The 24,800-nt window shown below is 40.4% G+C and overlaps 1 protein-coding gene across 4 annotated transcripts in view; it reads left to right on the top strand.

Moving 5' to 3' along the window:
• FBXW7 (F-box and WD repeat domain containing 7) overlaps positions 1 to 24,800 on the top strand; it is a 274,351-nt gene that overhangs the window by 130,781 nt on the left and 118,770 nt on the right. For 2 of the 4 annotated variants that reach the window (XM_084627545.1, XM_084627547.1), the window contains exon 2: positions 14,068 to 14,631. In XM_084627545.1, the coding sequence (XP_084483671.1) occupies positions 14,137 to 14,631 (495 nt within the window). In that variant the 5' untranslated portion in view covers positions 14,068 to 14,136. Of the gene's footprint in view, positions 1 to 14,067; positions 14,632 to 16,617; positions 16,718 to 23,824; positions 23,881 to 24,800 lie in introns of those variants that run through there. The other 2 variants (XM_084627549.1, XM_084627548.1) reach the window with 2 other exon arrangements.

Raw genomic sequence — 24,800 nt, 5'->3', positions numbered from 1 at the left:
TTGTACCTCGGGGAACACCCAGCACCCCCACATTCATCCTTATAATATGATTGTGTGGTATCTAATGAAAAGTTAGTCATGTCAGGTGTCTTCAAAAGGCTCATGATTCACTGAGCATTGTTGTTATAATAATGTTATAGTAGTTGTTATACTAATGTTATAGTAATGTTATAGGTTGTAATTTCATGTATGTAGTTATGAGGCTGAGAATGTGTTTTCATGGCTTAAAGCAAGCCCAGGCAAAAACTCACCAAAAGCAGAGGGGCAGTTCACACCTCATCAAGACATGTATGGGACAAACCCAGCCTAGCCTCACAGGAACAAACGACACTGGCCTAGGCAGCAACAGAGGATCTGTTGGACTCTCGAGTGGGTCACACCCTTTCCTCTGGTCAGTTTGGGACTGTGATGAGGTAAAGCTCACCTGACTCTGAAGGGGAGGGGGCTAAAGTCAAGAAGGAAGAAAGGACATGAGGGAGAGACATTTGCCATGCTCTTCCTCTCTCTTCCACCTCCATCTACAGACATCACCACCCAGCGACTGAAGCTCTGATCAAAGGGGAGAGCCTGGCTGAAGGGAAACCAGCCAGCCTGTGGTGAGAAGCATCTAAGAGTATGTCTACACTACGAAATTAGGTCCATTTTATATAAGTCAATTTTTAGAAATCGATTTTATAAAGTCGATTGCGTATGTCCCCACTAAGCACATTAAGTCGGCAGAGTGCATCCTCACTACCATGGCTAGCATCGACTTACAGAGCGGTGCACTGTGGGTAGCTATTCCACAGTTCCCGCAGTCTCCGCTGCCCATTGGAATTCTGGGTTAAGCTCTCAATGCCTGATGGGGCAAAAACATTGTCGCGGGTAGTTTCAGGTACATGTCGTCAGTTGTCCCTCCCTCCATGAAAGCAACAGCAGAAAATCATTTTGTACCTTTTTTCCTGGGTTACCCATGCAGATGCCATACCGCAGCAAGCGTGGAGCTTTAGGTATAAGGTCGCATTTTGCCTTTTATGTTGAGTGCTGGCCGGTATGGTGACACACCACACACTGCTGGGCAACAGAATTTGGTTTCCAGTCACCCATGGTAAGCCTTTTGGTACACGGGGTTGGCTTCTTATTTCTTCATAACATGTGGGAATGTTTTCAAACTGCAGCGCCTTCCTTTCCCATAGCAAGCAATGGTTTGGGTTTCACATTCAAAAGGAGGGACTGCGGTTTTTGGGTGGATGTGCAGCACACACCTACCCCCACCCCACCGCATGGCTATTCTCCGGGATGATCCTCTCACCCCTCTCCCCACTCCATGTGGCTATTCTCTGGGATGATCCCTTTTAGCCAAGCGCAAACAGCCCAGCACGAATGGGGTCCTCTTACTGTTCCCTTACAAAAATTCCCCTATGTCAACGAGGTGACCATGAATGATATCGCTTTACTGAGGCTAACACAGAAAGATACGACCGAATGTTGCTTGAATGCAACCAAAACCAAGGACCATTCGCTGCCATGCTTTGTGCTGCAATGATTGCAGAATACTTGCTACTGGCTTGTTGTGGTAAAGTGTCCTACCGTGGAGGACGAAATAAGGCAGCCCTCCCCAGAAACCTTCTGCAAAGGCTTTCAGAGTACCTCCAGGAGAGCATCCTAATTTTTCAGGGCAAATCAAATATTAAACACAATTGCTTTTAAACCCTGTACTGTAGTTACAAATGTGCACTCACCACAGGTGCCTTCTCCAGCTTCAGGACCGGGGACCCCGCCTTGGGAGGGTATTGGCTCCAGGGTGATGAAAAGGTCCTTGCTGCCGGGGAGAATGGATTCACCGCTTGCCTGGTGCACATTCTCCTCTTCCTCCTCTTCCTCATCCCCCAAATCCTACTCCCTGTTGCGTGAGACTCCCCCCTTGCAGGTGTCCACAGACAGTGGTGGGATAGTGGTAGGTTCCCCACCTAGAATGCCATGCAGCTGATCATAGAAGTGGTATCTATGGGGCTCTGACCCGGAGCGACGGTTTGCCTCCTTTTGTCTTTTGGTGGGGTTGCCAGAGCTCCTTAACTTTCACGCGGCACTGCTGTGTGTCCCTGTTGTAGCCTCTGTCCAACATGCCCTGTGAGATTTTGGCAAATATATTTGCATTTCTTCTTTTTGATCCGAGTTTGGTCTGCACAGTTGCTTCTCCCCATACAGCAATTGGATCCAGTGTCTCCCTTTCGGTCCATGCTGGAGCTCGTTTGCAATTCTGGGGGGACTGCATGGTCACCTGTGCTGCTGAGTTTGCCACGCTGACCAAACAGGAAATGAAATTCAAAAGTTCCTGGGGCTTTTCCTGTGTACCTGGCTAGTGCATCGGAGTTCAAAGTGCTGTCCAGAGCGGTCACAATGGAGCACTCTGGGATAGCTCCCAGAGGCCAATACCGTTGATTTGCGTCCGCACTACCCCAAATTCGACCCAGCAAGGTTGATTTTAGCGCCATTCCCCTCATCAAGGAGGAGTACAGATGTTGATTTTAAGAGCCCTTTAGGTCGACGGAATGGGGTTGGTTGTATGGATGCAGTCATTTTTAAATCGACCTAATATGGCTAAATTTGACCTAACCCCGAAGTGTAGACCAGGCCTAAGTTTGTAAGGGCACTGGAACTGTTAAGATCAGTTTATAATGCGTTTTTGCTTTTATTTCCTTTGATCAAACCTGGCTTGTTATGCTTTGACTTATAATCACTTAAAATCTATCTTTCATAGTTAATACATTTGTTTGTTTATTCTACCTGAAACAGTGCGTTTGGTTTGAAGCATGTCAGAGACTCCCCTTGGGAGAACAAGCCTTGTACATATCAATTTCTTTGTTAAATTGATGAACTCAGATAAGCTTTCAGCGTCCAGCGGGCATAACTGGACTTCAAGATGGAGGTTCCTAGGGTTGTGTCTGGGACCGGAGATATTGGCTAGTGTCATTCAGTTGCACAATCCAAGAAGCAGCTTACGTGCCAGAGGCTGTGCGTGAACAGCCCAGGAGTGGGGGCTCTCATAGCAGAGCAGGGTAAGGCTGGCTGTCAGAGTCAAGGATTGGAGTGACCTAGCAGATCACTGGTCCAGATAACACCAGAGGGGAATGTCACAGCATGTTTTCAGTCAGTGATAATCACCAGCACTGCCTCTACTGCCCTTCGGAGGCACATATTTCTGCCAAGTGCAGTATTTGCCACTCTTTCCCCAGCCGACTGCAGCAGGTGCAAGAGCTCTAACTTCAAAAATACTTTATGGAGAATGCAATGAGACCCCTGTCAAACCCTGTCTGTGGAGACCCCTTGTACGTAGGCTGGAGTTGGCAAGGAGTGTGTCTCCTAGCTCTCTGTCTGATTCCTGAGTGGAGAGAGGCACAGGGAAGGACCCTTTGGCTGGGCCCCCTTATGAAAGTAAGGGACACTGTCTCAAACTCAAAAGCAGATGCCCTCTTAGACTCTCTCTAAGAGGAGAGATACCTTGCTGACCATGTCCAAGTTGGTCAAGTCTTCATGCCAGAAGGACTTCTTAAACTGCATGACAAGACTCATGGGAGCAAGACTTCTTCAGTACTGGTCTCTGCATTGACCCTGACACTAACTGCAGTACCACCTAAACGGAAACACTGAGAGCTGTTGAAATAATCAGGTCGGAGACTCATTGACCAGCAATATCATCATGACCCTTTAAGGAACTGCCATCCAGATCACAACCTCAGAAAGTACTTGTGACTTATATCGTTCCAGACAATATTTTCATCCTGGACCCACAATCTCCCTTGTTATCAGGGAGATAGACTTCTGCCAGAGTGTTTGTATCTGTGGTTCCATCCCATAGCCGCATTTTCATCTCCCCCGATCTGCTGGCACTACTGATGGACCTGGAGCCAATCTTTTCATCTTCAGGAGCATTGGCTGTATCAGTGGAACCAGCTTCCCCTTCACCTAGGAAATTCAGCCCAGACAGGGGATTGAGAATCTTCTGGAACTAGTCTAAGCTACACAATCATAGAAGATTAGGGTTGGAAGAGACCTCAGGAGATCATCTAGTCCAACCCCCTGCTCAAAGCAGGACCCAACCCCAACTAAATCCTCCCAGCCAGGGCTTTGTCAAGCCAGATTCAATCCAGGACCCTCAGCACAAACATCTGGATATCTTTCACCATGAAGGCTCCAGTTGGGGTGCTCTCACAGTCAATGAAGCCATTCTGGAACCAGCTAGAACTGTGTGGCACACACCTGCCATCTGTGCCACGAGTCCCAAGAGGGCAGGGAAGTGGTACTTTGTGCCAGCTAAGGAAGCACAGTTCTTGTTCTCTCACCTTGCTCCAAACTCCCTAGTGTTGCAGATGGCCACTGAAAAATTCAGGCAACAGCACCTAATAACAACTCCCACGGATAAGGAAGCCAAACATCTCGATGTTACTGGGAGAAAGATCTTTGCATCTACCACTGTACAGTTGAGGATCTTGAATTATGAGGCCTGTCTCACTAAATATGATTTTCTGAACTACTCTAGAGTTTAAGGACAAACCTCAGGAGGACTGGGCTCAATTTCAAGCCGTTGTTGATGAGGGCAGACTGGTGGCCAGGACCTCTTCACAGGCTGCAGTCAATGCTGCTGATACGGCATCGAGATCCTTCACAACTGACATTGTGATGCGGTTGGAGTTGTGGTTTTGGTCTTCGGGGGCATCCAGGAAGATTCAGACCACAATTGAGACTAATTCCATTCATGAGAAGATGGACGAGTTTCTGCACATATTGAAAGTATCTAGGGCAATGCTTCTCTTCCTGGGTATTTATACACCTTCCCCAAAGAGGAAGTATAAACAAACTTACAAACCAAGACTCTTACCTCAATCCTTTTATCACTAACACTCCTATGAGCCACCTTGCAAATGACAAGGAATGTAGAGATCAAAGATATCTGGTGCCTCCCACTCCAGCTACGACTACCTGACCTCACCCTTCAACCAAGAGATGCTTTTGACATGATGCCAGAGAGCTGTGAACTAATATCAATCAATACCAATTTATGAGATTTATTTGAGGTCATCTAGTGAAAATTTTCCCAAAACTGGGAGGTGATATCTGTCACTTATCTGATTTTATCATCCATTCTAGCCATACCATGAAGTTTCTTCACCTCTCTCCCAAAGCCCCCATGTCCCTCCCTTTTCAGGGACCACTCTCATGAGGGAATTCTCTTTCAGGCGGTACAATCTGTTCTTCGCTAAGGAGCAATACAGCGGGTACCCTCTCAATACTGGGGAAAAGGGCTCTATTTAAAATATTTCCTAGTCCCCAAGAAGAACAGAGTCTGGAGACACATTCTTGACCTGTAGTAACTCAACATTTTTATTTGCAAACTGAAATTCTGCATGGTTATGTTGGGATTGATAATACCGTCCCTAGAAAAAGAGACATGTTCATGGCTCTCAATATGAAAGATGCATACTTTCATGTGAACATTCATCGCTCTCATAGAGGATTCCTCAGATTTGTAATAGGCCTACATCACTAGCAATACAGGGTGCTCCTGTTTGGGTTAGGTACAGCTCCCCAAGTCTTCAGAAAAGTGTTTCCAGTAGTAGCAGCTCAGCTCAGACATCTCATACAGAGATGACTGGCTTCTGACCAGCAGGTCTCTCCTGGAAGTCTTGACATCAACCTTGTCACTGTTTAATCTTTTAGAATCCCTGGGAATCTGTGTAAACATGGAAGAGTCTACCTTGACTCTGACACAGTCCGTGGAATTGATCAGAGCAACTTTGGATTCAGTCAAGACAGGGGCCTGCGTCCTCATGGACAGATTTCACACCATGTGTGTTCTCAAAGAGCTGGTTACCCGCAACCCTCAAACATCAGATTGGGTGCGCCTTGCTCTCCTGGGCTATATGGCATCATGTACTTATGTGATGCCATTTGCCTGACTCCACCTTTGCCTGAAGGCTTGGCTTCGAACAGTATGTACACTGAGCAAGCACAACATGAATAGCATAGTGGCAACTCACTCCAAGATGAGGACCTCTCTGGCATGATGGAGTGACGGTGGACACGTGTGCATGGGAATTCCCTTTCTGTTTCCCACATCTGACAAGATGATAATTACAGACGTCTCCCTGATAGGCTGGACAATCACACAGCACAAGATACTTGGACACCTCAGGAAGTCAGAATGCACATCAGTCTTCTGGAACTGAGAGTAGTAAGAGAGGCTTGCAAAGCATTTCTGCAATCCCAGCATGTTCTCATAATGTCAGAGAACCGAGCCACTATTTCTATCTAAATCAGCAGGGAGGGGCATGGTGGGCCCCCCACCCTGCGTATATAGAAGCTGTCAGTTTATGGAACTGGTGCATACAGAATCACATCACCCTGTTGCCACCCTCTCAGGCACCCAGAGTTCACTTGTGGACCACCTCAGCAGGCATTTGGCCACCAGTCACAAGTGAGAGTTACATGATTCAGTAGTTGAACAACATCTTAGCTCAGTGAAGAACCCCAACTTAGGACCTGTTTGCCTTTCAGCAAAGTATACTGCTCCAGAGTAGCCAAAGTCAGTACACCGGGGTGGTGATCTCTTCTTGCTTTGGGACAGATTGTCAGTTATGCCTTCTGTCCCATTCCGCTGCTATCTCCAGTTCTATGGAAAATTCTAGTAGCCAAGTCATCCTCATTGCCCCTAGATGATCCAGACAAGTTTGATTTCCAAGCCTCCTACAGTTGTCATCCCATCCACTGTCAGCATTCAGACCTTTCCAGATCTCTTGATCCATAAAAATGGCAGGGTCAGGCATCCAATCCCCAATAATCTTCATCTCATTGGAGATCAGTATTGGAATGGACACTGAGCTTAAAATACCACTGCTCTGAAGCTGTATGCATCCTTAACAATAGCAGGAAAGACTCTGCTAGAAAATGCTGTGTAGCCAAGTGGAGGCATTTTTCTATCTGGGCCCAGCAAAACCATATAATCTCCAGAGATAGTTCAAAATAGTAGAAATATCCACCATCTTCTTACCTTCAGGACAGCAGGCCTTTTCCTTAGCTCGCTATGGGTTCATCTGGTGGCAATTAGTGCATGTCACCCCGTAATGGATGGTTACTCAATCTTTATCCACCTGGTAACAGCCAGGTTTTTGAGTTCCTGATCAGAATCTTTCCATCAGTAAAGAAACCAACCCCTTGCTATGGTCTTAATTTAGTGGTCTCCAAACTCACTAAGGTACCCTTGGAATGTTAGTCTACATGTTCCATGTCTCACCTGTCAATGAAGGTCACTTTCCTCATTGCTATCACTTTAGCCAGAAGGTTAGATGAACTTGGAACATTAGTGCATAGCAGATCAGCCATTGTTTCATAAGGATAAGGTCTTGCTTTGACTGCATTGAAATTTGTTTCTAAAATTGTTTTGGAATTTCACATAAACCAGTCAATTCACTTACCTGTATTTTTCCCAAAGCCCTATACCTTGAGTGAGGAGAGACCACTTCATTTCCTTAACATAAGATGAGCATTGGCATTTTACCTAAACAGAATGAAACAGATCAGAAAGTTACAGAGGTTGGTTAACTTGTGGCACCTTAGAGACTAACCAATTTATTTGAGCATAAGCTTTCGTGAGCTAGAGCTCACGAAAGCTTATGCTCAAATAAATTGGTTAGTCTCTAAGATGCCACAAGTCCTCCTTTTCTTTTTGCGAATACAGACTAACACGGCTGTTACTCTGAAACCAGAGGTTGGTTTGTTGCCATAGCAGTACAAGTACAAGCTGTATCCTCTGAGTCTCTAAGTGAATCTCTGACTGTATCCCACTCTATCAGTTAGCACAGTTTACCCACATGGGATACAGGCTCACTTTATGAGGACACAGGCAGTTCTAGTAGCATCACTTCAAAAGGTGTCCCTGGTTGATATTTGCAAGGCAGCTGTATGGAGTTCAGTCACACATTCACAGCACATTATGCCTTGGGTCCAGAACTCCTTCAGTGACTCATCCTTTGGAACAGTGGTTCTACAAGCAGATATTCCACCTGCATCCTCGCTCCCCCTTCTTGCTTTCTGACTACTGCTGACTAGTCAACCACAGTAGAATACACATAGGACCAGCACTCAAAGAAGAAATGAAAGTTACGTATTTGTTGTAACTGGAGATCTTTGAGATGTGGGGTCCTTATCTGTATTCCATTATCTGCCCTCCCTCTGATTTGGATCATGAGATTCATTTGTGGTAGAGAAGGAATTGGAGAGGCTGTCACTCCTCCTCACCCCTTATGTCCTCAGTGGGGAGCACAAGGAGAACTGGTATGGACCAGTGGACACTGTAAGAATTCTGTGGGCTCTCACCTGTGGTGCACATGTGTATCCACAATGAAATATGGATAGGGATTATACATCTTGAAGAACTCCAGTTACAATAAGGTAAGAAACTTCACTTTCAGTACCTCTTCATTTTAGAGTTTCAGATGACCAAACACTACTGGCCTGTTATGATTTTATGAACTATAATAAGTTCTCCATTTTTTCTTGATAAGCTACCACAAGAAAACTGCAAGTGTCCTTTGCAGAGGGACATTTAACAGCAAGAACATCTCCAAGTAGCACTGGATGCTGTTGACAGTATTCTAATATTGTGGTCACAGTAGTAGTTGTGAGAAGGGAATCCTGGCTTCAAAGTTCCAGGTTTCCACATGAGGCTCAATCAGTGGTGGAAATCAGCCTTTTGAGGGGCTGAATCTAAATGTTAAATGTAAGATCTGGCCAGACTGTATCCCTGAGATTTGTGCATAGATCTTGCTTTTTTCACATGCACGCTATGTAATGGAGGGATAAAAATTGATGAGTTTTTAAAAATGGATTTTTTAAATATAAACCACATGTTTTGTATTTAAACTAGATTTTATTTAAATTAAATAGAGGCTTATTTTAAAAAAATCTATACAATTAAATTTGAAATTATGACAACTTATGTTAAGATCTAAACTACTTATAATATATTAAAATATTTTAAATATAAAAAATCAAACAGTACATGTTTGCTGCTGAAGTTTGAAAGAAAGTCAAACCACTGAATTGGTAGATGGCACTAGCTAAGCACCTAATACTGAAGTTTGCTGAAGTGCTAAACAAGCTTTTGTTAGAAGTAGCCTCTTCTGCAGGTGCAGAGAAAATATTTTCTTCATTTCAGTTTATTCAACTAGTACAGTTCAATGATTAGTTTATCCAAAGTTAAGAAATCAGTTGAGAGCTGAAAAAGTAGGAAAGCTTGTTTTCTTCTAAAAACTAGGTGTGAGAGAATGGGATCTACTGGTTTTAAAATTGGAAGGATATGGTGAACAGACACAGTATGCTCAATTCACTAGCTACAGATAATAATTCCTTATTTAATAAATCAGTCAGTTTTAAATGGGAAAAAAATGTTTTGGTAAACTTTTTGGTATACTTTGTTTCTTCTGTATCCAGCACATTTTAAGGTTTTATTTAACTAATTAAAAAAAACTGTGTGGTGCATTTTGAATTGCTATCCGAGCTTGACACAAAGCACAAATAAAAAAATCTGGTAAATAAGAAACGCACCATTCACCATTTTCTAATATAATACAAATGTAAAATATTAAGAATTTTGAAACAATATTTTAATATATAATTGCTTAAATAAATGTGTTTAGATATAATATATCCACCTGGTTAGCAAAAAGAAGCACCAAATTTACTGCAAAGGCTATATTTAGTTTCAAATCAACATGTTTTAATGATTACCAGCTAATGAAAATCAACCTTTCTTTAAGAAAATAACTAAAAAAATACAAGTGCAAAACAAGATTTAAATTAATGATTAAAATCAAATTTTCTGGCTTGCTGATTTTAAATCATGATTAAAATCAGGAATTAAAATTGCTTTAAGTCAACCCACCTTGCCATGTAGGAAGGGCTCAGCCAGCTCAGAAAGAGCATTTTTCCCAGTTGTTTCTGGGACCTCTGTGTACTGCTCTTGACAGGGTCAGGTGCAATGCACAGAGAGGAGAAAGGACTGAGCAGGTATTAGTAGGGCTACTGTTGGGGAGGGCCTAGAAGATGCTCATTCTTTCATCCATGTCCCTCCCTCCTCCTCCCCCACCCCCCACCCCCCCCAATCTGTCTCCCTGGGGAACTGGTATTACTTGTTCTCTGGAGTGTTCTCAGAATCTGGGATCCTCCTTGAAGGGGATGGTCTTCAGACAGCTGTGGCTGGGAGGAATTCATGTAACTATACCTCCACAGGAGCTTTTCTGCTATGAAAGAGTGTCATGGGGTGGGTGGGGGTACAGAGACTCTGTGTCGATGACTCTGCCCTGTTTCAGATCCATGGGGATCCTCCAGGTTGTTGGGCAAGCTGTGCAGCTCATTGTGTGGGAAGAGAGGGGCTATTAGTAAGATGAGTACATTATTTTGCTTAATTACATAGTGCTAGCGGTTTTTTAAAATCAGAATTTGGACTAAACAGGTTATAACTGTTTCATTTATAATCTATTCATATCTCCATTTTCATAACTTACAAATTTGGTATTCTTTTTGGTGTCTGAAAACAATTGGCAAACAATTAAAAAATATTTTTTTAGGATGCTGTTGGATATAATAAACCGTAGAGAGAGGAGAGCATATTTAGAGTGAACGCATCATTTTGACAAAATGTGTCATCTTGTATATTCTTAAATTTGTGGATTAATTCAAAATACAAATAAATCAGTTCTTTTTATTGATTTTGGTGTGAAACAGCTGTCAATTTTGATTTTAGAATGTGATGTACATTGTTTAGGTTTTTAATCTATACATCTGGTAAAATTATAGGGACAGAGAAATAAGGAATTAAGAGGCAGGTAACATTCTGTATTTATTCATAGATAAGGTATTGTTAAAACTTGATTATAATCTGCTTTAAGTGGCTTCAGTAGTAACTGTCTGTGACTTGATGTCCAGAAGGAATCTCCCTCTAGTGGAGTGAGATGAGAATTTAGTTAACAGATTTCCTTTTTAATATAGTTTTGATTATACTACATTATTAGTATTATTGTTTTTATTGTTTCCATATAATACACTAAGATCTGGTGGTAATCAAAACTTTAAGAACTTCATAGTTCTAAGCATAATTAAAAAAAATTGAAAACATACAAAGTGTTTGCTATACAGTGTAGTTATACAGCGTTTTGGTTTACACAATTCAGAATATTCAATTAAATACCTGTGCCCTATGAAAATATGTAGTATACTAGCATATTATCCCTGTTTTGCATCATTTCTTTAAAATAACAAAACAAAGTCTAGATTTCAGAGAAAATATTTCTTACATCATTTTGTGTGGGGTTCAGATAGGTACATAATACAGATTATAGTGTAAAGTACTGATAGTATACTAATTTTTTTTTAATAACACAATTAAAATGTATATTTATCATGTTAAAATTAACAGCATTCTTACCACCCAGTGAGAGTTCAGGGACTTACAGTATTCTGAAGCATTCCTTCTTACTAAAGTGTCTCTTTATGCAGCTCTTGGATTGCTGAAAAAATCACAGTTGTCTCGTAGAACATTTCACCTGAAATTCTGTTAGGGGGACACAGTCTTGCCACGCTAATTGCTCTGTGTTGTGTAATTGCCTGTGTGTCTCCCACCTCATTTACTATGCATCTGTCTCCTTATAGTGGAAAAGGGTTGAAACCTGGCATTGGTTACAAATCACTTTTGGGTGAGGCTCTTGCGCTTCTGTTGTGGAGGTCAGACTAGGTGATCATAATGGTCCAGCTCCACCCCATCAGCCCTTCTCTCCTTACGGTCTCTCACTGTCATCCTCTGTGACTTCAGCTTCCATATTGATGATCCATCCCTGACACCTTAGCTGCATGTTTCCTCTTGCTCAACTTGTCATTCGCCCTGCAGACCTAGTTCAACTCTCACTTGCCAAAAGGGCCATTCACTTGACTTGGTCTTCACCAAGCATCCATCACTCTCTCTCTCTGATCTCTCTGTTGATGAGTTCCTCCTGGTCTTTTTCAGCATTGCCTGTCAGCCCTCTGACTCTGTGTTTCTATGACTTCTAGGACATCAGTGTTGCAGACTTCTTATCTGGTCTCAGTTCTCTCCTCTTTGTCCTTACTTCCATTGATACAATTGTTGATTCTCTCTGTTCTTCACTCTCCTTCACTCTTGACTTTTTTGCCCCTCTCTCCCATTAGAAGGGACAGCTCTGCTAACCCGCAGCCCTGGGTCATTCCCAACATCTGATTCCTCTGCTCTTTCTCTTGTGCTCTGGAGTATCTCTGGCAGAAATCCTATGATCAGGTTGGCTTCCTCCACTGAAGATTGGTTCTCTCCTACTTCAGTTCTGCTATCATCCTAGCTAAACAGCTCTGCTTCTCTATCTTAATTGAGTCCCATGTCCTCTGTTCCAGCTGCCTATTTGTCACCTGTGACTCACTCCTCAAATTTGCCCCTTCTTCTGCCTCCGCTTCTCTTTCTACACAAGACCTCGCTGACTTCTTCCAAGAGAAAATTGACAAAGTATGGTATGATCTTTCGCCTCCCCTTGATTTGCTACCTTTTTCCTCTTCTACAACTTTCTCCATCTCTCCTGTCAGAAAGACTGGAGTTTTTCATCTACTCTCCTCCTTTATCTTCTCTTTGCACAGTGACCTGATCTCCCTTGTGTGCACTCTCATCCCCACCTTACTCTTCTCAACTTCTCACTCTTCCCTGTCTCTTCTCCTCACAATCCAAACATGCTTTGATCTCTCCTATCTTAAAAAAAAAAAAAAAAAGAAAGAAAGAAAAAAAAAATCCTTGACCCCATTTGCCAACTACCATCCCATTTCCCTTTTTCTTTTCATCTCTAAGCTCATTAAACATGCTGTGTACAATCACTGTGGGAGTTCTTCTCCGTCCTAGACTCTGTACAAATCTTGCTTGTGCCCCTTGCACTCCACTGAAACTGCTCTTGCCAATGTCTTTACCTCTTCCAAGCCAAAGCTCAGAACCAATACTCCATCCTCCTTGGCCTGGTTCTATTGTTACTAGCATAATGTAAATAATAATATTGCAGTGTTAATGGGATACACCACAAGTGTGCATGTTTTTAGCGGGCTCCTTCAAGGATCTGTTCCCTGCCCAACTCTGTTCAATTTTTAAAAATCAGTTTTTAATGGAAAAACTATAAAATTATTGCTGATAAAGTTTGCTGATTACACAAAGATCAAAGTGGTAAATAGTAATGTATGTTATAGAAGGAACTGGATGGCTTTGATTACTGGACAGTCCAGCTGCTTTTTGTATTTTGCTGTAGTTCACACACACACAAGGTCATACATAAGAAAAACAAAGACTACATACTCGTGTCTTGGAAAGCAGTGACTATGGGATAATGCTAGATAATCAGTGGAACATGAGTTCCCATTGTGATGTCACTAAAAGGGTTAATATGATTATTGGTTGTATAAACAGGGTGATACAGAATATGGGTAGGAAGATGGTGTTACTGTTGTATGTTGCTAGTGAGACCATTAATGGATGTTGTAAAAAAGCTCCAAGAGTGACTTTTGATGTGGAAAATATATCTTAGATGAGACAGCTATGAAGTTTATAGGTAGCTCAAGTGATAAGACCTATGGTTAAGGCTGCCAAACACTTTCCATTATAAGACCCTGTTTTTGGTTGCTTGCAACTGTGCCAAACTTGACTGCCCTGGGCTAAAATTTTCCTTTCCAAGTGTCTGCCCGAGACTGAATTTCTTTTAATGCCAGCAAAAACACTTCTTTGCCTCGCTACCAATATTCATGATGCTACCTGCAATGTCATATTTAACAACCCAACCAAACTTTTTCCTGGTATACAGTTGTTGTCTTTTTAGAATGTTGTTGTACTGTGCTACTGACATGGGGTTTTTTGTTCACATTTAAATTATCCATTGCTAATTTGTAGTTGGAATTTTAAAATGTCAGAAATAAGCCAATTATATAACTAGTAAAAGAATGATTTAATAAAATCAGTCATTATTTTTCTAATCATTCTCCAAATTTTCTTTTTCTCCTTAGAATGTGAAAGCATTTGCATCATCAGATAGTCTAGCCAAGGTCCAAGAAGTAGCAAGCTGGCTTTTGGAAATGAATCAGGAACTGCTGTCTGTGGGCAGCAAGAGGCGACGAACTGGAGCATCTCTTAGAGGTAATGCTTCCTCAAGCCAAGTAGATGAGGAGCAGATGAATCGAGTTGTGGAGGAGGAGCAGCAGCAGCAGTTACAACAACAAGAGGAGGAGCACATTGCAAGGAATGGGGAAATAGGTGGAGCAGAGTCTGGACTTGGTGACAGAATTGAATCCCAGCAAGAACAGTTAGAAGAAAACAACAATAGGCTTATTGCGGTGGATGAAGAATCCACTGGTAACCAAGAGGAGGAGGAGGAAGAGGAAGAACATGGTGCTGAACAAGAGGAGGAGGTGGAAGAAGAGGAGGAAATGGACCAGGAGAGTGATGATTTTGATCAGTCTGATGACAGCAGCAGAGAAGATGAACACACTAATAGTAATAGTGTCACAAATTCAAATAGTATCATGGATTTGCCCATACACCAGTCATCTCAATTCTACATAAAGACAAAGGTGAGCAGCTTAATTTCATTTTTCTATTTTGTACTTAAGATGTTGGTTACTCGGGATTAGAAAATAAATTGCACATCTGATTTACTCTGAAATCTTCTACTGATTTGAGTGTGTTATCTGCTAGAACAATACACTTCTGGGAATACATTGATTCTTAACATAATATACTGTGTCTCACCTATTAATAATCAAACTCTTTAGACATGTTTGATATAAATAAATAAAGCTGTTCATAGACTGATAGAAGTAGAAGTCTGGAAGGGACTTCAAGAGGTCATCTCGTCCATCTGAGGCAGGATTAAGTATACCTAGACTATCCCGGAAAGGCTTGTCTAATCTGTTCTTAAAAACCTCCAATAGTGATGATTCCACAACCTTACTTGATAATCTGTTCCATCGCTTAACTATCCTTCAGAAACAAAGCTTTACGTATTCGATGGAACACATTCTTAACTTCTTTCATATCATAATCCTACAATCTCCCTAAAATTCACTAAGGAACCATTTGTGACATTTTCGTTCTCAAAGGAAGCATGAGAGCTTTTTATATCAAAAGACGGACTGGACAAATGCACTTTAAACTAGAGACAGGAAATGGGAGAATGCTTAGCTCCTCATCCTAGCCAGCTTCAAGTGACTTCCTTGGCTAAGTATAGGTGAAAAAAATAATAGTTCAAGTACAAAGTTGTCATATAGCACTGTGGGGTTTGTGAAGAATAAGGAAATCACATTTAATAATTTAAAGGGTCATTGTCAATTTAAAAAAATATCATTCTTCTGTCTGAAAATGTTGAATTTACACGTAGCCTCTGTGGGCTTTTCTGTACATGAGACTTAGTGTGCAGCAAGCCTGGGTGTGAATCTACAGTTCATCAACCTGCCGTACACTAAGTAGCCGCATGGACTCTGTTGCCATGCGCTAACATTTCCTTAGCATGAAGGTCTAACAGTGGTAGGTCAGAGTGCACTCCAGAAGAAGATCCACATGGATGCTTAGTGCACAGCAGGTTGATGCATTGTAGATTTACACCCACGCTTGCTGTGGACTAGATCCCTGTATAGACTAACCCTCAGATTATTGAAAGACTGAAAAAGATTTAAAAGATAATATTCTTTGCTTTTAAAAGTTTTTTGTGTTATCAATTTCACTGTTTGGTGGTGGTGCAAGTCATTTCCCAGGCTCTTCAAGAGGGAGTTTACTAATCTTAACAGTAGCAAAAGTGAAATTAAAGCAGCCACAAGCAGTAATGTGGACAGAGAAAGAGGTTGGTGGAGAGTGGCTATGAGCATGAATGGTGTTGCTCCTGGGCCTGCCCAATAGATTCTTCTAAATATCAACAGCAGAAAGAGAAATTCCTTTTACTCCCTCAATAAATAAATAAAATAAAAAATTATATGTATTAGTTAGAGTGCATTATCAGAAAACTGAATTTTAATTGTTTAATAACAATTGTTTATTATCTTAAATATCTGAATAATTGTTTATTATCTTAAAAATATCAATTTGGCAGTATCTCTTCAAATCTGCTACTTAATTTCAAGGTGATGGGCATATTTTAATGTCAAATGTACCAGTATAAGCATACTGATAGAAATACTGTACCAGAATCTATGCAACTACACTTGTACAGACATATGGATACCATTTGTTTTCCAGATTTGCAGTAGTATGTTTCAGGTATTGGTATTAGAATCTAAATCTCCCATATGTTTAAGTTTTATATCTATTGTGTTGATTGAGATGCTTGATTTCAAAAGTTGTAAAAGGATCTTTCTAGGTTGTTTTTTAAAGGAAATAATGGAATTTTACATGTACATTTTTACCTGTCCTCAATGTTGAATTATGTGTCTCTGAAGAAATCCCGTTTTTAAAAGATGTTGCAATAGAAACACTAGCGTATCATTGCCAAGTTTTGTCAGATTTTCTTGGCTCTGTTAGTCTTACAACCACTAATTTTTCTGCTATGATGCTTTTTTTCCAACCAGCGCAGTGTGATGAGGAACGACATAACCATCTATACTCAACCATTTTGAACTCTGTGCTGAACATACAGTATCCCTCCACCCAAAAAGCATTTAAACTTGCTGGATCAGTAAGTTCAGAATTCGTAATTCAACTATGTAAACAACAATACTCAACATACATGCATGCACACAGAGCAAGAGATAGTGGTTAATGGTCTTTACTTTTGCTGCTTTTTCATAATGAATAAAATCTTTATTATTTTTTAAACAAGACACATTTGCTGTAAATAAGATTCTGGTGTTTGGAAAGCATGCATAGTTAGCATTTTGTCTGTATTGTCTGATAGCCACTTTGCGTTTTGATTCCATTACTAAGACTACAACAGCACAACAAGAAAAATTAATTTTGGCTAACTTGTTTTTAAATCATCTAAGTTTAAAAATACAAACATCTTCTGTGTAAAGAAACACTGCAGAAGTCCTGCAAAAAGTTAAATGTTGTATCACACTCAGTTGATGACAGAACATGAACAATTACGATCTGAAGCAGGGTTGTAGAAGGCTAAAAAAATTGACATGCTTATATGGAATAGCATTTTTGAGACAAGTAAAGTATTTGTGGACTCTTATTAATTCTAGTAAGTGTGATTTCTAGCTCTGACTATTGTAAATTGAAATCAAGTGGTATATCGTGTGAAAAGAATACCATTCAAGTCTGATGACTTTTTTCATCCAAATAGTCTCAAAAAGTTAAAATGATATATTTTTACATCTTCACATATGCTTTTTTGGGCTCATTAGTGTCTGATGCTGTAGTCTGATTACTTACTGCTTCTGGTCAGATTACCTAGCCCCTTAAATGTAAATTATTTGTACATTAATTTAACTTGTTTTGTACTACCACCTTCAGGAGAAACAATGTGTGCAATCTGCAGCATACCGTCTAAGAATCAACCATAAGTTTCTTTCTGGTTTTAGGTGAAACTTAAAAAGTATATTCATTTTTGGTTTCAGTTTTGCAGTAATGGTATCTTTATTTTTTTTAAATCTCTACTGGAGTGGTAAACTTTCTCATTGTGCCATTAGTAATGCAGCAGAGAATTTGTTACCTTCCTTGTCCAGAAGCTCATATAAAAGTATGTCTGGTCGTTCTGTACTAACTACCACTATTTGCTGGCCCCAAGGAGCACTTTTTAAAAATTTTTTTTAAAGTCTTAAGACTATTGTAGAACTCTTTCCTTCCTAGATAAAATCAGAAAACATGTAAAGTAACACTTATATTTCATGATAATAGTTATGGCATCTGTTTGATAACTAAACAACTACTATTGCCAAACAAATGCTCATCTAATTATTATTATGAATGCAGTTTATTACGGCTAATCTCAGGAGTGTACATCCACCAATCTAGAACAACTACTAGGTTGGTCCTGTCTTCTGTAGCAGGGTAGGCAACATGTGCAACATTTTTCTTTCTGCAAAGATAACAAGTAGCTACCAATATAGTAATACCAGTATTGTTCAGCTTATGTTAACTGTCAGACCTCATTTTTAAATCCTTTTTATTTCTGTTCCCTTTCTTTTAACTTAAACTGCTGAGTGAAGTCTCTAACCTGATTTTTTTTTTTTCTTGTCTTGTGGGATCCTGTGACATTAAGGAAAGTTCCCTCAAGATTCCCACGTAAAGACATAATTTATCCTAGTTATGCTTGCCAACTAATGTCTAGTTATGCTTGCTCCTAATATTACTCTTCCATATAAGCAATTGCTGTAGTTTTACAGGAATGTTTTGAAATTGCAATGAGTAAAGAAGGTGGTCTATATGATTGTGAATGGGAAGGAAATTGGTTCTTCATACACTTACTTAATGTGATCTATGTTGTGAAAAAAAATGGACTGTTCAGACAGCTGAGACCAGTCAGCCTAATTCTACCAAATATGGTCACAAATCTCCATGATGGAAAACAGAAAATAAACTCCCCTATGCCAAAGGTAGGAGGTGTTGGAGGAGATGTGTGTCTCTACAAAAGGCCCCTAAGGCAGGTCCAGTGATTAAGATATGTAGTTTCTCTGTCTGTCCCCACTCCTGAGAAAACACCATCACAGGATGACTGTGACAGTACAGTGACCCCGTTTTAAGACTCCTGTTTGAGTTCAATAGTGCAGTGAATTAAGATTTCTGGCACAAGGTTTGGTTCTTGGGCCACAGGAAATTGTTCCCAGGTTGTTGAGTGGGAGGCAAGTGAATGGCAGCGACTCTACATTAAGGAGCATGCCCTTTCTCTAAAGGCAGATAGCAGCTTGAATTTTGGTGTCATTTTATTCTTTTCACACCAGTGTCCTCTTTTCCAAATGGAACTTCAGTAGCCATTTCTCACATGCCCACGCAAGTGGAGATTTTGCCCAGCGCTGCTCCTTTGCAGGGATAGAGTTCCAAATAGCGTTGTTGGCTGTTCTTCCCCATCCTGTGGGATGCAAAAAGACTCAAATTTTGAAATCCAGGTAAATAAGCCTTCAGAGAGCTGGGGAATTTTTAGACAGCAAGCGGTTGTTTTTTCTCTCACTGCCCTTTATGAAATGGAAACCTATCCCATCTATTCTATAGACTCAAGTGACAGGAAGCTGTCATCTACTACTGGATATTAAAGAAATGATTAAGCTCTTGTCAAGACCTTCTTTTCACATAATAGCTTGCCAGAAGTTTTCCTAGGAGAGTTGTTCATAGGCTTGGCAGACCATCAGATGCTTATTTCAACATTCCTAGTCTTCCTTCTCACCAAAATATGCCTGAGGTTCCATAGTATTGAGGTTTTCACATGAGGGTGGCTAATGGGCACTTTAACAGAAGGGTGTATGTCTGCACCTGTACTTGGATAACAGGCTAATGTGAACTTCCTAAAAATCAGAAGCCAGGTCTGCAACTGAAAAGATTCAAGAATATTGAGACATGGGTGAGTCAGCAACCATGAAGAACTCTTTGACTTCCTTCTAGAAATTAATATAGCTGAGGGTTTGCTTTATTATTGAAGTGGTCAAGATTTTTCTATCAAATACAACAATGACAAAGTTCAGGGAGTGGATTACTATCTTTATAGACTTATTGAGTCCTACTGTGGGAGTATATCCAGATTTTGGGTTCTAAGGTAGCTTGTCAGGACATAAATCAGTGGGTGTGTTCTTTCTAATGAGTTATTGATGTCCGAGACTACTCTACCTTGGTTACTCCTTGTCCCTCCAGAATTAAGGAGAAAACCTTTTCAAGATGGAAACTCTCCAGGAAGATACCAGAAAACTTTTATAGTTTTTGTGTGTGAGTGTGTTTTGTGAATCTAAAGGATATGCTCAGATAACTGTGTACAGTATTGATATAACCCAGCAAATCCCAAATACATGCATTTTGGCTTCTCTATCCCATGTGTGGAGTTAAAAATGCATTCTGATCTTCCATTATTTGAGCAGTTTTCTGGTCCGTGTTCTCTTGAAGAATTACCTCAGTCAGATGTATGTAGTTCTTCAGCAGGATGACTCTACTACCAAATGTTGATTTTTCTGTGGTGGGATCATCCTTAGATTAAACTGGGTTTTTTGTTTGTTTTATGCCAACCTACATATATTGCCCCAGACACCAGGAGCAGAGTATATGGCAAATGAGTGAGTGTGCACTCTCTCCTCTTCCTTTGTTCTTAGAAGACCAGACAGAAATTCATCGTCCAGATTGGCACCAGAGTTTTCTATTCTTCTAGAGGTTTCGTTCAATGAAGCATTGAGATCCCTACAGTTATGGACTCCTGCCAGTCCTGGCCTTGAAATGGCCAGACGTAATCTGGGTAGAGGTTGATAGGATAGATTTTTAAATAATCTCAGGGCAGATTCTCAGCAGGTGTAAATTGTAGCACTAGTGACTTGAATAGAGCTGTGATAATTTGTATCAGTTGAGGATCACCTCCCAGCCCCTGGACTTTAAATATCTGCCTTAGGAACTTTGAACAAGGCTTGCAAAGATTTCATTCAGCCCTAAAGAGACTCAAGCCTGTGGAGACCTAGGTTCTATTTGCAGGTCAGACAAAATTATCCCATAGTGGAGAGAATATTAGTTTCAAGCTGGTACAGAAAGCTTGTAAATGAAATTAAACGTATGCTATGCTGATGTGAAATTCTGTTATTTTCAGTACTTCTGCAGGATTTTTGTGGATGGATAGAATTATTTTTAAAAAGAGAAAAAAAAATTAATCATCTGTTGTAGTGAAAAGTACTGTGGGTGTGGTGTGTAAGTGGGATCTGTTGTATGACACTCCAAATATGGGTAGAAAATCAAAAGGGAAAACTAAAATCTTCGTGGAGAGATGGGGAATCAAGGATTAATTACAGAAATAATAATCCTTGAGAAATAGGTTCTTTGTTTATGCACAAGAAGTAGACATAATCAAGGAAACCAACTCTTTAAATGTTTGTGTATATTATTTTAACATCACTTTCTATTTTTTATGCTGTTGAACACCAGAGGGCACAATCAGATGCTTTACGACTGTGCTTTCTGCTGGAAGCTGTTTAATGTGTCTTGATAAATGGGTTTTCCTCTGCATTGCTGCTAACAATTAAAAGTACCATTTTTAACCCAAAAATAAATGTTTGTCATACACAACACTGCTTTTGGTTTTAATCTGTGCAGAAGGGTGTTTTCCAGCATAAGGAAATCTATTCCTGCATCTTTTTTTTTTTAAAGTGTGCGCTTAAAGCATTTTCCAGCTGGCTTGTGTAGTAGGACTTTAATATGTTTGTTTCTTTTCCCTGGAGTACAAAAAGTACAAAGTGAAGTGAATACTTAGTATAAAAGTAAGTTAAAATGAACAACTCACTTTTTACTTTTTTTGCTAGGGACAAACCCACAGGAAATAGACATCAGTTGATTCTTCATGCCTTTGGTCTCTGAGACTTCCAACAGTTGTGGCAATGATGTAACCAGATTCCTAACTGAGTAAATCAAATAAAGCTTTGTCAAAAAGGAAAGGTGTTAAATTGCTCAAATCTGGCTATGAAAGTCATTGGTGATATGGTCTGGTCTTCTAAATACCTCTTCTGAATTCCCCTTCTGATTAGTGCACTTCTTTTCTCTCCTCACCCTCTTCTAATGCAAACAGATATTAAACTTTTATTTTGATTTTCAGTGTAAGGTGTCTTAATTTTGTGGCTGATGTAGAATATAGTGGCAAATGGTAAGTACCTTGGGGCAACAAACAGATCTTCCTCTATATACAGAATTGAGCACACTAATAATATTCAATAAAAACTGATTTGTTTACACATGAAAGTTGTTATTCGGTGATTTTTACAACTGCAAGTCAGAATTACTTTTAAGTAATTATAACTGTTACATTATTTTTGGATAATTCTTAGATAATATTAGAAGAAAAGCTAAGTTTTAAAGCAGGTATATAATTAAAGCCTTGTGTTGTTTAGAATAGTCCTGACTGTTAAGTGTAGAACTTTGGTTTTTATTTTGTATTGAAGTGTAATTTAGTGCATACTTGAAGGTTAATACCAGTCAAAATATTATAATGTTTATTACTTTCCTCATTCATACAATATATAGATTAGTTGTTAAAATTTCAAATAATTCTGGTTTAGCTGTGCAGCAGTTATTAAATTACTGTTATGCTTCTATCATATCACAGATACCAAACTGGTTCCACCGTGCTAACATCCTTATATCACATGGATGTAAATCGAATGGTATTAAGACATTCAATTTTCCCTGTGGGTCTCCTCCATTTGTCTTTTTGTCTGGTGTAGAAAAATGAGGTGAAGGTTCTGGGCTAGCCTACCCAAGAGGTCCCAAGTTCATCCTCACCCTCATGCAAAAGCATCTATTTGGGGCAATCTAAACTTTCAAATTGTGAGCAAACCTATAATTTGGGAAGATCTGGCTGAGCCAAGTGCATCATATGGAGTACACAGTAAGTCAGTGTTGAGGGCTTTGTTCCTTTTTTAACACTAAAGCAACATTATTACCTACCATCCTCAGCCGAGTGACAGTACTTACAATTACGACACTTTCTAACATATCAATTTGATCCAAATGCCCTAGGCCTGCCAGAGGCCCCAGAACTACTTGGAATCTTAGAAATGGTTCATGAACTCGCCAGGTCCATGTCCACGATGCATACTTGGTTAAGGAAAAGGAACTGGCCTGGAGTTCATTGTGAAACTGTGGGAAGGGGATTTATCCCAGCTGTTTAAAAAAAATCCCAGTGGCAGAGCATAGTATGTAACGTTAAAAATGTCTGTGGCTCTGTTGATACTCTTGATACAACAACAAAAATTATTAAAATTGGTTTGGGTTCCATAGTGGTTGCACAAGATAAAAGCCTTATCCTCTGATGTTTGTTGGTGCTGTAACAGAGAAAAAGAAACCCTGAGGCATATGCTGTGGGACTGTCCAACCATCAGGCAGCTGTGGAACAAGATGTACACAAACGTTAAGATAATGCTCAGCTTCAACAGCCAAACCTCAGCCAAAAATTATATCCTAGTTAACTGACCTGTTAAACTGGGTTTAATGCCGCCAAAAAGACTTTGGTACTTGAGGGCTTCAGTGATCATTAAGTGCACGATTTTACAAAAATGGAGTAGGCTTATGGCCAGAATAGAGTGGTGGTATTCAGACCAGTCAGAGTTAGAAGCTAAAGAAATAACAGCTTACCCCCGCAGAGGGCAATTATATGAATTTGAAGAAATTTGGACCCCATTTCTAGATACGTTTTGATAAAAAGGTTGAGATGGCTCAAAGAATGTAAGACCTCTATTCCGCATAACCCTCCTGTCCCTTCAACCCCTTCCTTCCTTCCTCTCCCTATTCATGTATGTCTTCTCCCATTTTATTGCTGTTATCCCCATCCTAACATGTTATGTCCTTGTAGTATTGTCTGGGTTTGTATCGCCAGGTCTTGCAACTTTGACAAGTGGTAAAATTTCATAATGCTGTAATTCTACCTGTGAAGCATGCATTATTTGGAAACAATTAACCTTTTTATTCTTTCTATTGTCTGTGTCTTTAGGAATATCAGTAAACTAAACACAAAAATGTAGCTTTTTAAACACTAACATATTTATGAAAGGATTACTGATTCTCAGTTTGTCTGTGCATTTTGGTGGTATTTTTAGATCCTCCCCACACACACATTAAAGAAATAACTCCAAAATTATGATTATGTACCCTTTCTGTGGCTAGGGATGAGATAGCCTATAAACACAGCTTTCTAAGAAGAATTGGTCGCAGGGAGCAAGTTTCACATGTTGACGACTCTGGCTAAGAAGCGACCCCATCTCCTGCCTGCTACTGTCTGAGATGGGCATATGCTCCTCCCTTCTGCATTCAAAGGTGGGGGTTATGTTTCAGTTCCTCTTACAGGTAGAGCTAGGCGTGTTCCAGTCATTGCTCTGCTACTCCTGTCAAGTCTATAAATGGAGCAGGAAGAGTACTGATTGATGCATGGGGCATGGATTCTGATTTTTGCAATGACTAGTAACTCACATGGTGATCCCTGCCTGAAATAGTCTGTGACTCAAAAGAACTTAGCTACCGAGTAGCTCTCTCAAGGAAAAGGTTTGAAATCTCTAGCTATCAATTATATCTGTAACATTAAAATTTCACTTGCAGTTACAAGAAATATTGTCATTTGTTCTATAATCTCTGCTGTTTTCTGTTGACCTTTTTATGGTCCCCATACTGCTTTTCTCTATGGTTTCCAGAGATAGTTGAATGACTAGTGACTGAGGTTGTGTCTACACTAGAAACTTAAGTCAACCTCTATTAGGTCAACTTACAGCCACCACAGTAATTACTCTGAAGGTACATGTCAACGCTACCCTCCTTCAGTCGATGGTGTGCGTCATCACCAGGAGTGCTTCCACTGACCTAAGAGGGGCTGCACAGGGAGTTGAGAGCTTCCTGGGAGACTTGCCCCTCCCTATCCCCAGCCATGTAATTGACAAGATAGCCAATATTCCCAGCCAGGGACAGGGAGTGGAGGGGGGAGGAAGCTGCTGGGGGTCCAGGAGCAGGGTCCAGCTGCCCAGCTCTCCAAGGGAGTGGAGTGGGGGGGAGGAGCAGGGGAGAGAGAGGCAGCAGGGCTCTGGCTGCCCAGCTTTCTTGTCAGTTTCATGGCTTCTGCCTAACAAGACAGCTAACAGCCGATGTAAGTAAC

The sequence above is a fragment of the Lepidochelys olivacea genome, assembly GCF_965140295.1.
Source record: "Lepidochelys olivacea isolate rLepOli2 genome assembly, chromosome: 4".
Classification (NCBI taxonomy): domain Eukaryota; kingdom Metazoa; phylum Chordata; order Testudines; family Cheloniidae; genus Lepidochelys; species Lepidochelys olivacea.
Note: the sequence above shows the minus strand (reverse complement) of the source record. Positions and strands in the feature narration are given on the sequence as shown.